The sequence below is a fragment of the Leiobunum rupestre genome, chromosome 7 (genome assembly GCF_980474605.1).
Source record: "Leiobunum rupestre chromosome 7, qqLeiRupe1.1.hap1, whole genome shotgun sequence".
NCBI lineage: Eukaryota > Metazoa > Arthropoda > Arachnida > Opiliones > Sclerosomatidae > Leiobunum > Leiobunum rupestre.
In genome coordinates this window covers 20,222,224-20,235,732 of record NC_143390.1, presented here as the reverse complement: position 1 = coordinate 20,235,732, position 13,509 = coordinate 20,222,224, and the positions used below count along the sequence as shown (strand labels likewise).

Genomic DNA, 13,509 nt, shown 5'->3' with positions numbered 1-13,509 from the left:
CTAGAATTGGAATGGCTGTCGCCACGTGCGAGGTAATCGACACCGAAAACTACTCTTTGATGGATCGTAATTATGACCAAGCACAGAGCCCTTATTAATGTCGCAAAAATTATCCGTGAATTTATTAATTGTATTTTAACTACTTATTTAAACTTAATCGTTAGTTTTAGTGAGAGTTAGCTTAGAATTTTCGAGTAACATATCGTAGATTACTAAAATCCCTAAGTGTAAGCAGTGCATGTATTCTCTGTGCGAAAATACTACGTATTCTAATAAGCCTCGGACTACAGACATCAATTCCATACCTTTTCCACGGCCTCGACAAGAGGCTGAAAAGTGTAACCAATGGATTTCGGCGTGCGGTAGATTTGACGATCGTTTAAAAATGGAAAAACTGGCCAAAAAGTCATACTATATATCCGAAGAACATTTTATAGGGGGTAAAGGGCCTACTGTTGAAAACCCAAATCCAATACCTTTTGAAGAAACTACAGAAACAAGAAATCTTATGGTATGTTAAATATTTTTTGTAATATTAGCTATTTACATTATGTTAATGTATGGATTATATCCATTTTTAAAATAGAACCAGTCATGGTCTTCATCGCAGTAATTTAGTCTCCAGGATAATGAATCCGAGCCAGTAGTAGAAATATCAGAAATTTTGCCGGATACTTCGATGTTGGTTGAAATTGAAGAATCTGTTGAAGTGGTTTGTCAATCTGAAGGTGAAATATACACATCTCAAGAACTAACAAATAATACTGAAAAAAATGATTAATACTACTGCAAGTGCTACTGAAACTCTCCTTGTGCAAGATACAGCAACTATAGATTTAAACGGTAACGTAAACAGTGTAACTTCAAGGACTGGTTTTAGTACACAAGCAAATGTTCAAACCTCGCTGGTAAACCTATTCCTAATAATTGGACATTAATTGTTATGGAAAAAGATATTGCTCTAACGAAACAAAATCTCGAGAATGGTTGAATAACCAAATCCTTCAGATTTAAAGACAATGAATTGCGAGGTATATTAAAAATTAATGGAGAAATTATAAATCCTAACCATCTACTATTGAAGTCTTTCCCGGATGTTCTAAATGAAGACATACTTTTTCAAATACTAATTGCTGTTGATCAACGTCCTCTCTGTACCGGAATTAACCAAGATGAGCTGGTCAATAATTTTCGAACGAAGGAAAAAACTGAAGGTTACGTAAAATTATATGATGATGCTCTACATTCTTCATTTTGTGAAATAATTCTAAGCCGTCAAAAGAAACAAAACAAAATTAACTTGGAAACTAAAGACTTACGTGGTTTTGAACCAGGTATCGTAGAGTATTAGTTAATAGTCTAGGACGCCAGAAAAAGACCATTCCATCAAGACGAGGGGGGAAAAGGCTCCAGTAAAGAAGTTTAAAACTCAAACCCAAAAGACCATTGACCAACGGAAGAAATTACGACGAATTCGGAATAAAAATAAAATGGACTGCAAAATGTTTGGGAAGTATTTCCGCGACAAAGATAATGAATTTATATGCGAACAGCTAGAAAAGCAAAAGAAAATACTACAGAAAAATTCATTTAAAAGACTGTTTGTGGAACAGCAAATAGACATCCTGAAAACTAAATATAAAACACAAAGGCGGTGGCACATAAACATTATCAAGTGGGCCCTTCATTTATATAAAAATCTTCATCAACATACAATGCTATAGTTTCTAGCGGAATGTTTGAACTTCCTTCAAAGAGAACGCTTTACACCCATAGTTAACGGTAATAGTTAGTGTAGGGAGCTGTTGGCTCGATCTCGTGGCATGCAGCGCTTGCCGCCACCCTCCTATGCATTGTAACCCGGTCACCTGAATTAAGGGCTTCAAAAGTCGCATGATGACTTAGGCCTAGGGTGGTGCCTTGGGTATTAGCCTAGCTGATTATTATTAAATCATATTATTAAAGCTTCTAAAGATGGAAACACAAAAGTTTAAAATCTATAGTTTTTTTATTTTCAATTCATTTGATTTCAAAAATAAAAAAGTTACTCAATGCTCAATCACAATTGTGTATCACTATCACTTTAGGAACAATGTGTATTTTAAATTTAGGAACAATTTATATTTTAATTTTAGGAACAATTTATATTTTAATTTTAGGAACAATTTTAATTTTAATTTTAGGAACAAATTCATTGTGTAAATTTTCTCAAAGATAATATCACAGACACAAAGGCGTCGCCAGGATTTATCACCACTTAGGCTAGATAATTTAGGGCCCCTTCTAGGATAAAACTATTAAAAATTATTTAATTTTAAAAATAATTTATATTACAATATTATATTTTTACGGCAACTAAAACCAAATTTAAAAAGATAAAAGTTTCGCATTTAAAAATTTTATAATTTCAAAAATCATGTTTTCGGGGGCCCCTTTAAATTTACGAGTAAGCTGTTGTATACTCTGCCTACCCAAAGTGGGGCCACTGCACAGACATTTTACTATGGTAAACAAAACCAGCATTTCCTAAACTAAGTAAATATCACAGCCATTTTGTATTATCCCTCTTACTTTTAAGTGCAAATAAAAGTCTTTGATAACAGCTGAGCCAGAAGATTCATTAAAATTTTTTGGACAGATATTTTTTTACCATTTATTTCCTAAAGCCCTTTCCGTAGGCTCATTTGCGCTTTTTCATTATCTTTCTTTTTTCCAAAATATTAAGCACGCAGAAATAGTTGAAACCCCTAAGCCTCAAATAACTTTCTAATAGATTTTTTTTAAATTGACTCTTTTAAACTATCTGTAATTTGCAAACTCCTAACAGAGAATTCTAATTATGTCGTTTTTCCACATTTGTCATAACTTTGTCTCGGGCATCATGCTTTCTATTGGAATTTGGATTGAGAAGAGCCGTACCGTTGTAAAATGTATTTACTATTGTATCGACCATTTGAAAGAATGTGAAAGTTTCCTTATAGATATAAAGTAGACCACTCCGGTTATTAGCACTCACCTAATTAGTTATGTCTAGGTCAGGTAAAAAAGCCTTAATTTCCTGTTCAGTGCCTTTGTAAGCTAAGGTGTTTATAATATTAAGTTCCTTAGGTATAGTTTTACACATAGAATTTACTTAGACGTAGTATAATATTTGCAGCTTGCGCGAAGATTCAACTGATAAATTTGAGTTCTTTATCTTGGGGTTAATCCCAAGTTCCACGGTACTATTAGCATTTTTTGCTGTGATTTATCCATATATACTTGTAATTCATTGATAATGTTTCTATATGACTATATTTAAATTATAATTTTTTGAGGATTGTCCCAAAGTTGACAGAGCTTTAACGGCGTTAGCAACTACTTCAAAAAATTTCACCTCGCTAATTTCTGTAAAAGTAAATAACACATCAATTATTATTTAGTAAAAATATTTGAGACCAGTAATGTTTATACAACTTACTTGACTGGCTGGTTTCGATTTTCATTTTCTTTTTGATTTCTGGTTTTGATGTAAAATTTTCACATGCTAGGAGATATGACGGCTCTTTGGATTTTTCACTAGTAACTATCACATCCTTTTGGTTATTTTCTAGGGTTACCTCCAAGTCGATACATTCCTTTATTATTACAGTTTCTTCTTTTCTATTAATATTTCTCTGTGGGTGAAAATCAGATATTAGATGTTGCTTCCATTAATGTATGAATAGCCAAGGTTTAACGCATTTATATTAATTTTTAAACAATTTATTGTTAGTATTTACAAAATTTTACCAGTTAGCATTTTATATAGCATAATTAACTAATAAAGGAATAGTAAAACGTACCTTTGAGCATAGTGATGTTCGTTATGAGATTTTTTTTTCTTTTTTCTAATGCCAACGTCTCCAGTCGACCGCCAGACGCATGACATCTTGTAATATTTTGTTTTCACAAATGACCTTGGCCCGCTCCTAAGATAGTGATTGGTTAGTGGGGGCTAAAAACAGGGTCCCTATACGGTCCTCTTAAATTTAGAGTCCACGGGTTAACGGTAATAGTTAGTGTAGGAAGCTGTTGGCTCGCGTGGCATGAAGGGCTTACCACCACCCTCCTAAGCATTGTAACCCGAACACCTGAATTATGGCTTTAAAAGTCGCTTGATGACTTAGGCCTAAGATTGTGACTTAGGTGATTAGCCTAGCTGATTATTATTTTAGTCCAGACAATGTAATTAACCCATTGGTTATAAAATATCACTTTATCTAGTGACCTATTTTTCCGAATGGGGCTGTAACATCCGTGACGGAGGTAACTTTGATTTATAGTTTCTGCTGAATTATAGAAGTAATTCAACAAAAAGAATCAAACCATTTTTAAAGCAAAACTTTTTCCAAAAATTCTTCTCCGTATCTCGTAGTTCTACTAGTCAAGAATGTTTACAGAGCTAACGTACATAATTGCTCAGTCACTAAGAAGATTCCGAAAAGTCTCCGGTTGTTCAACTTTTAATTAAGCGACTTCTCATCCGTTTACAATAATAAATCGAGCAGTTTAAAAAAACTATTTTTCCGTTTGGAAATACCGCGACATCCAGTCACTGTGGCGTAGGAACAAGAAATGAAGGGGTGTAATGTAAAAAAATTAAGATAACCAAATCTTTCAAAAAGGGTACTCAATTATTATTGGGGTAAACCCGAAAACGATGATTTCAAAATAAATATTCGGCATTTTTAGTTGTTAAATTGTATAGATCATTAAGTCACAAAAGTAAAAAAATCGAAATAAATGTTTTTTTTTAAATAAAGGTATTTGAAAAAGAATCAATTGTACGAGAGAACTTGGTGGCAATTAATTTCACACTAATTAGTTATCAAAGTATCAAACTAAAGATCTCGTTTTTCTAACGCAATGGAACTTTATTAGTTAGAGGTTACCAAACATTTTCAGGGCCGTGCAGAGGGGAGAGAAATTCCCGGGGGCTGGTATGACATTTTAGTTAGATGGATCCGCGATTACATTGGGTACGTTCAGTAACGCTCATCAGAAATATCGTTGAGTAATCAATGTCATCATTTCCAAATGTACGACTTTTCACGTTTCTGGTTTGGACGTCATGATGCCCACTACAACCTGTTACTGAGCGTACCCTCAATTTTTCGGGACGAGAAACTCCTCTTCATGGATCTGCATCTCCTTTCGATTAAAGCTTTTTCTTTAGTTATATCAAAGTAATTTTATCTATGAGAGTTTTTTTCACAGGCTTTGGCGTAATTGCCATTTTTATCGACGGACAGAAGTTTAAATTAAGTATCGGTAATTAAGCATTTTTGAGATACAACATTAAACTACGTGCAAATCTTGTTTCATGTTCTATATCTTTAGATCAGCAATGGCTCTCGTCTTTTTCGCTTAGGCCTAAAGTTGTGAAAGTGATTAACGTTATCATACCTCCTCCGTGATTGTGGCTCTTGAATTGCTCGTATCATAGACAAATTTTTCGCACTTCGGGGTTGTATTCGTAAGCTCATCTGGAAAATCGATAACGAAGCACGAGCCGTCTAAGATATCACTGGTATTAAAATGACTTTCGCTTTGGGAGTTCTGGATACAACCAAAGGCGACTCTTTCGTTTATGAATTGATAGTTCATCATTATTAAGGCCCAACATATGGGCCTGACTAAAGTCACAAGAAATATTCGTTTTTGAAACTTTCCGAATCTCCCCGTAATATCCGTCAAATCTAAAGACTCCGAAATAGGAGTCGACGAATTCATTTTTTAGAATTTCCACGCTTAAGGCGATAGGACCAACAAAGAGTTTCAAACGGCATCAATTTTCGCCCTTCAGACTCTTACGTTGTTTTCGTTTGAAAGTCGAATTTCGCTACTCGCATTCGCATAACAAAAAGTGTTTCTATCACATAAACGTTGGGCGGGTAACTGTATATGTCAGTTTACAGCTTGGTTTGGAAATATACACGTATATTCTTGCCATACTGGAATTTAATTGTCACTTACTTGTAATTTTGTTACGAATGCGAACCGCTCGATCTTTGTACTTTCAAAATGGTATTTTTGTAAATTGATTGAATATCCAACATTTAAAGTACAATAATAATTAGTAAAATGTAAACTACATGAGAGCCGCCGCCCCCATCGGCCAGGATCCACGAGTAGCTTTTATAGTATTTTACCGTGTTCGCGAACTGAGGAGCGAGGGCAGGCGGCTCGAGGCGGGTACGGAAAATAAGCGGACAGCTCCACCTCGCTATTTTGGTTGAGATTCGTTGGATTATTTTCCCGTAAGGCACGGCGAGTAGATTTTGTAGTATTTTATCGTTCGCGAACTGCGGTACGAGGGCAGGCGGGTCGAGGCTGGTAAAGAACAAGTCCACCCAGGCCGTAATATTAGTTCCACATCAGTGTATTCGGGTGGGCAAACCCATACACCCTTAGTAGACACAGGTAGGCATACACGGTTAGAAAAAAGGGTTTCTTAGGGGTTTGATATGGATTGAAAATGGTTTTAAAATGGTTTAAACCGTTATTTTAAACCCTTACAGTTGATTGTAGACATACTGAATGGTTTCAAAAAGGTTTACATATTTAACGCAAACCCTTTAGTGTCCGATTTAATACCATCTCTAGAAAAAGGTAATATTTTTTTGCGTTTTTAAACCCTTGAAGTTTAAAATTCTTTCGCTCCATCTACGAAAAAATTAGAATATAATTAAATTATGAAATATCATTAAATTAATTATAATTAATTTGTAATAAATCAGATGAGGTTAAATTTGAATAATATTTTTTTGTCCGACTATTTTAAAATTAATATGATTTTAGATAACAGGTGTCACTACTCGAGAATAGAAGTTACCATGGTTTTAGACGCATAAAAGCATTAAATTTGCGATATCGCAAGTAGAGTGGCCTAATATCTTTATTTCTTGATTTTGTTTAAGTCATTTATGATTGTGTTAATACGTTTAATAAGGATTTTATTTCATTTTATTTAATTTTACTTAATTATTTATTTCAACATACATGCTTTTTATAATTATATATTTTTTTAAAACTTATATTAGTTTTGTCAATGCTGACTAAACAAAAATTATCTTCCATAATAATAACATAACATTCAAAACATTTAGCTCTTCCGCAAGTCAATTCTATTTTGGGTGCGTTTTAATTGAAGTAAAATGATTAAATCATGGTTATCAAGATTAAAAAATCTAATCACGATTTTATCAATGTAACCACGATTTAAACGAGATTTAATAATTTAATTATTTATCTAATAGAATTATCGTTCTAACCGTTTCTAATCGGGATTCATTCATTCTAATCAGATTGAATCATTTTAATCAAGATCTAATCATTTAATCATTATGAAATCAGATTTAAACATTCTAATCACGACTAGACGTGATTTAATCAATATAATCGAATTTAATCACAAATATCACGATTAAATCGGATTTAATCTTCCGAGGGTTGCGTCGTTGTTTTATTTTATACAAAGCATAATTAAAAGCTGGTAAAGAACCGCATTGTTTTGAAGAGACGTTTGTTTGAATTTGCAAATGACTATACGTTATGGGCAGCCCCACCTTCATTAATATTTTTTTAAAGGAAAAATTATCTTGTAAATATATAAGTTGACCACTTTAGAGGGGGGGGGGTGCGCATTCGGAGATTGCGCAGAAAATTATCCCAAAACAAAAAAACATTCTTCTCTATTTTCCGTATAGGTTTTCTTTCCGAACTTCTCAGTGGACTTTAGACCACGGGGACAATTTTCTAACTCCTTCCCCCGGCCCCTTTCATTTCGTGAATCTACTGGAAGTCGGGAAGGGGAGACAGGAGGGTAAATTCTATTGAGAAGGAATTTCACCACGAAAGGTTCTTCCAATTGCTGTTATAGTTCTTGGTACACTTATTTAGGGGGATTTTGCTGGGTGCGTTAATATTGAGTTTACCCCCTTAACACGAATTCTCCATATCATGGGACCAAAGACCCAAGCCTAGACCCCCCGGTTTTTCCAAGTATTGGCCTACTAGTGGGTATCTAAAAAGAGGGGTTGAAAAGACCGCGAAAAAGAGTGTACATCGAACAACTATTTCCCTCTGTTTATGGCCTTTCCTCGCTAACTGTATTGTACTATTTACTATAAGGAGAAGCTACGCGTTTCACCCCAACTTATCAGCGCAAATGCGCAATACTCTCGGTTTCGAACACAATGAGTCACGGCTGAGCGTTTCTCAAAGCAAATTCTTACCCGGAAATAATATATTTTACAAGAAATCATTCTAAACTAGAATCAAAGAATTAAATAATTTGGTAATTAAATTTAGTAATTAAATATCATCAGTTAATATAAGTTTTCAATGAATAATAGCTATTTAAAATTAATTTCAGTAACATACTTAAAATTCTTTATAAAATTATTCCACACTACATTTAAAAACTTATAATATTCTAAAGCAATTATATAATTTTATCAAAAATTTATATAAGCTAATACCCAAGGCACAATTTATTTTTTATCTATAGAAAAGCTTTAACTTTCATAGAAGGAAAAATATATTTTTTTTGTAATTTTTATTATACTACATATTAAAAAAAATACATTTAACAACCACGTAAACTTTTTGGTTTATTATATAATCATCGTGCAATTCGTAGTATTTTTCAGTACCGGCTCTCAGAATGGCCCACTCGTCCGATTCGTTCATTTTTAATTCGTACGCGTGTAATTTATTGTTAAACAGAAGAACATTTCTAACCAAACCACCAAGAAATACATCTCCGTTTATAGAAATAATATACTGAATTTTAAAAAATTTTGTTACTTTGTTATTCTCGTAATTAAAAACCAAATAGCATCCACTCCTATACATTACATTTTCGTAAATCACGCGTTTAACAAGGCAAATTCGATCGGGGAATTCACTTAAAAGGGTTTGAAAGCTTATTGGAAAGCTAATCTTTTCAACTAATTGACTAGATGATGTTTCCTGAATTCCTTCAGAATTTTCTGATAATGTATTGTAACATTGATAGAATTGGTGTCTTTCACTTAAAGTTTTAGTAATGTTGATAAAGTTGTGTGAAGCGAGAGATAAAGTTTTAAAATAGTAGTGTTTACTTTCAAATCTCATACAAGATACGTGACTAAGTGGACCGTACAAGGATATGCTTCTAGCATAATGAATTAAGTAATGATATTTGGGCGTTAATTTTTTTGGACCAAATATTTTACTCGAATGAATTAAAAAACCTTCAATTTTGGAAACAAGTTGGGGAATGACGACTTTGGGTAATGAGGGGGCGTATATATAGTCACATATTTCTCGCAATTTAAGGTAAACCTTCCATGTTCCGTCGTCATTTGCCGGGACGTAATCCTTTAAATTTATTATCTCCTACAACAGCTGGTCGAGTCTGAGTTTGAGGCCTATTTACTTCAGTTTTACCAAATTTAAAGCTTTGAATTTTTTCGTTGAAAATTTCAACTGTAAGTTTCTTTGAAGAAATCCACCTTTTAATCACCTCTTTAATTACTGAAGGAATAACTCCTTCTTTTAAATCATGCATTGGGTCTGGAGTTAACTGTTTAGTTAAATCGAAGCCTCGAATTTTCATAAGTGGGCTTTCATTTTTAACACCATACGTTGAGCAATCTCTTTCGTCTAAAGCTATATTTCTCAAATGGTATTTATGCCTGGGAAGTGTACGTAGAGTAACGTCTTTTTCATTTGTTTTTGTCGCGATTTCTGTGTAGTCAATCATGCAAAATCTGCAAATACGACCGCTACTGAAACTCGCTATTAGGCCAGCTAGTTTGTGTAAACCTAAATTATCCCCCGATAATATTGAAGCAAACACTTTAACATTTAAATTTAGGCATTTTAAAAACACTCCATTTTCTTGCATTAAATTTAAGTCGTAAATTAAAGGCTCCATCACTTCCTGTAATCCGTATTTATCAATATCTTTGGATTTCGCTAAAAACACGAGATGTATATCGCTATATTTCGATTTGTGTTTAGATTTTCTGTTTAGGATTGAAAAATAGCAGCCTAATATTTTGTTTTGTCCCCTTTTTGACCCCAAGGGATTGCAAAGCTCGAACTCGTCCATATAAATCTGAAGCTGTAAGGTCCACGGCGATAATCGTTCTTGGCTATTCACCATATGAGATATTTCCGACTGTAAAAAATGGGATATAACGTTTGAGTTTTGATTAAATTCCTCGTGTTTCAGGTGTTCGTCTGATGTCGCATAAATTTTTTCCAAAACTTTTGGAACTGGCACATAATGAAAATGTGAGTTAGCTCCTTGATATTGGGTCTCAGTGAAAGTGAACTGAACCGGTTCTACCATAGCCAACTTGTTTTTGCACAGCATTTTTATTTTATAACTTGAACCTACACTTTCGAAAGCGTCCTGAACATCGTGAATCACACACTCTAAATCCGATACGTTAAGATCAACGTTTTTATTTTTAAACACGGTCTTTGCCTTTTCGAAAAGGACGTTTAAAATCTGAATTGAAAAGTCCAAGAGGTCGTTACATAGATTTTCGATAACGGTAACTGGGAGTCGATGTTTTTCGCGATATTTCAATAGCATCTTCAATATAAAATTTTGAATATCAATAGTTTTAATTTGATTTTCATTTTCGGCTAATTGGTCAAGGTCATCTGGATTTTCCAATATTTCAACTTCTGGTGGTACCAACCCGTCATTTAGAGCATCATCTACCTCCATTTGATTTGGCATATCAATATTTGGATCTGCAACATTCGGTCGCTCTCCAACTAAAAACGCGTTTTCATGTTTCAAGTTGACGTGTTTTCTAAATGATTCCACTTTTTTAAATGACCGCCCACATCCTTCAAATCCACAAATTACATTAAAGTTGGCATCATTTTCGTGCTTGTATCGCATGTGAGTCAAAAGACGTGCAAACGTTCTAGTATACGCAACGCATTTAGGACAGCGGTATAGTTTTGTTCCAGGAAGATCCATATTGCACAATATAATGAAATGCGGTAAGTGTGGAGTACTGCGCGTAAATTTCATTTTAGTATACTAATTCAAAAGCTGTTGAGGCTACGTGATTTCTTATCGTTTGATATATAAATTGCCATTCATAGTTAAAGAGTAGATGCCGCCCACCCTCAGGATACGCGGGTGGCAAACCAATACAAAAGCTCTTGAGGCCATGTGATTTCCTATCGTTAGATATATAAAATACCATCCTAAGTTGAAGGATTAAAACTTAGGCGCCACTCACCCTCGGGATACGTGGGTGGGCAAAGCAATACAAAAGCTGTTGAGGCCATGTGATTTCCTAACGTTTGATATATAATTTACCATCCATGTTAAAGAGTGTGCACTGCCCACCCTCAGGATACGGGGGTGGGCAAACCAATACAAAAGCTGTTGAGGCCATGTGATTTCCTAGCGTTAGATATATAAAATACCATCCTAAGTTGAACGATTAAAACTTAGGCGCCACTCACCCTCAGGATACGTGGGTGGGCAAAGCAATTCAAAAGCTGTTGAGGCCATGTGATTTCCTAACGTTTGATATATAATTTACCATCCTATGTTAAAGAGTGGCCACCGCTCACCCTCAGGATACCCGGGTGGGCAAACCAATACAAAAGCTGTTGAGGCCATGTGATTTCCTATCGTTAGATATATAATTTACCATCCTATGTTAAAGAGTGGCCACTGCCCACCCTCAGGATACCCGGGTGGGCAAACCAAATTAACCAATACAAAAGCTGTTGAGGCCATGTGTTTTCCTATCGTTTGATAGACGGAAAGTATCAAAGGTGAAATAGGTAAGCAAAACACGACGAACATAATTCTTTTAAATTACTGAAATTAGTGGAAATATGATTTAAAGAAATTCTTAAACTGGGATTCAAGTGGGTTTATTTTAGGAAGTTTATATCTTACATTTTTTTAGTCTAAGCACCAAAAGTCATGTAAATTCGCAAATTCATTAAAAAAATACCCATGAATTTATTAACTTGTTTTTTTTCATCACTCTCCCTTTAAGTGTGTTGGTCGGAAGGGGCGGAAATTAACGACACTGCGTGCGCGTCAAAGAGATCTATCGAATGAGATCAAATTGTTTTTTTTCGGTCACTCTCCCTTTAAGGGGGTTGGTCGTAGGGGGCGGAAATTAACGACACTGCGCGCTCTATCTTTTGATATAAAAAGAACCATCCTAAGTTAAAGAGTTGACGGCGAAGAGTGCGTATTGTTATTAAAGGGGGGTCGAAATTGTGCCCTTTGTTTACCTGACAGACCTGAAACTGGCCATCGGTAAAAGTTGTGTAGCCCCACACTTTAATTCAAACTTCCCACCACGCCCATGTCACCCTTCGTGAAACCCATTGGGTTTGGGGGGGAGCGAAGTTTGAGGTTCACTTGACCTTAAACGCCGTAAATATACGTAAAATAACACTGAAACAGGCACGGCGTGGCCAGATTGGTAAAGGCGTCGGTAATAAAGATTACGCGGCCAGCAGCTATCTGGGTTCGTGTCCCGGCGTCGCCGATAATATAAATTATACAAAATATTATTTTTCGCAGCTCCATCTACCGTGTCGTCGCTTTTCCACGCCAAACAAACTACAAACAGACACTTAACGACATTCCATCCTTTGTGATTTTGGTAAAACATTTCTCGACTTACTATTGGTCGAATCCGATCATGTTCACGCTATGTAGGCATAAAACGTGACGGGGAACACTTTTATAATTGAAACCAACTTTCTAACACTTACGGTTCTCGAGATAGTTTCTGGATGACCTTGAAGACATGGTTCAAGGTCATCGAGGATATCATTCTTCTTTGGCCCCCTGCACGTGCTACTCAACATAAAAAATTTAAATTCCTAGAGAAAAGAGTTTTTGTGATATTCGCCCTGGATCGTTTTTTAGTAGATTTATAAAGTTATGTTAGTTTAACTATACCTTTACCGTTAATATAATGTTTATTTCCACGAAATACTAATTACTTGCAATCACTAATAACTAAGGGAATTTGGGAAAAAGAAGTAAACTTTATGAAATTAAGAAAATGCATAATTTAATGTAGAACAAAGATACCAATCAAAGTATTTCTTGATATACAACATTTCTAGTGAAAACCTTTTTTGTTTTTATGAGATTACCTTGGTAATCGCTTTCTTTAACTGTAATTTTTAAGTTTTTCATTGAGGTGGCACGGGTAAATGCTACGTATAACTGACCGTGTGAAAACACTGGTTCCGGTAAGTAAATACCAACGTTATTGAGTGTCTGACCCTGAGCCTTGTTAATTGTCATGGAGAATGCTATCCTAATCGGGAATTGTCGTCTCTTTAACACAAAGAGCATATTTGTATCCGAAGGGGCTAAATCTATCCTAGGAATAAAAACGATTTCTCCTTTTGACCGCCCAGTTAAAATCTCCGCGAAAATAACGTTAGTTTTCATTGCTGTGACAACCAACCTAGTTC

General features: G+C 34.8%; 2 protein-coding genes across 2 annotated transcripts in view; both read right to left on the bottom strand.

Moving 5' to 3' along the window:
* Positions 1 to 13,509, bottom strand: part of LOC149935076 (uncharacterized) — a 323,937-nt gene that overhangs the window by 283,179 nt on the left and 27,249 nt on the right. The window lies entirely within an intron of this gene.
* LOC149935078 (uncharacterized) lies at positions 3,284 to 11,014 on the bottom strand. The gene is made up of 3 exons (XM_090153532.1): positions 9,533 to 11,014; positions 3,461 to 3,656; positions 3,284 to 3,387 (listed from the first exon to the last, which is right to left on the bottom strand). The coding sequence occupies exons 1-3, from the start codon at positions 11,012 to 11,014 to the stop codon at positions 3,284 to 3,286; spliced, it is 1,782 nt and encodes a 593-aa protein (XP_090009658.1).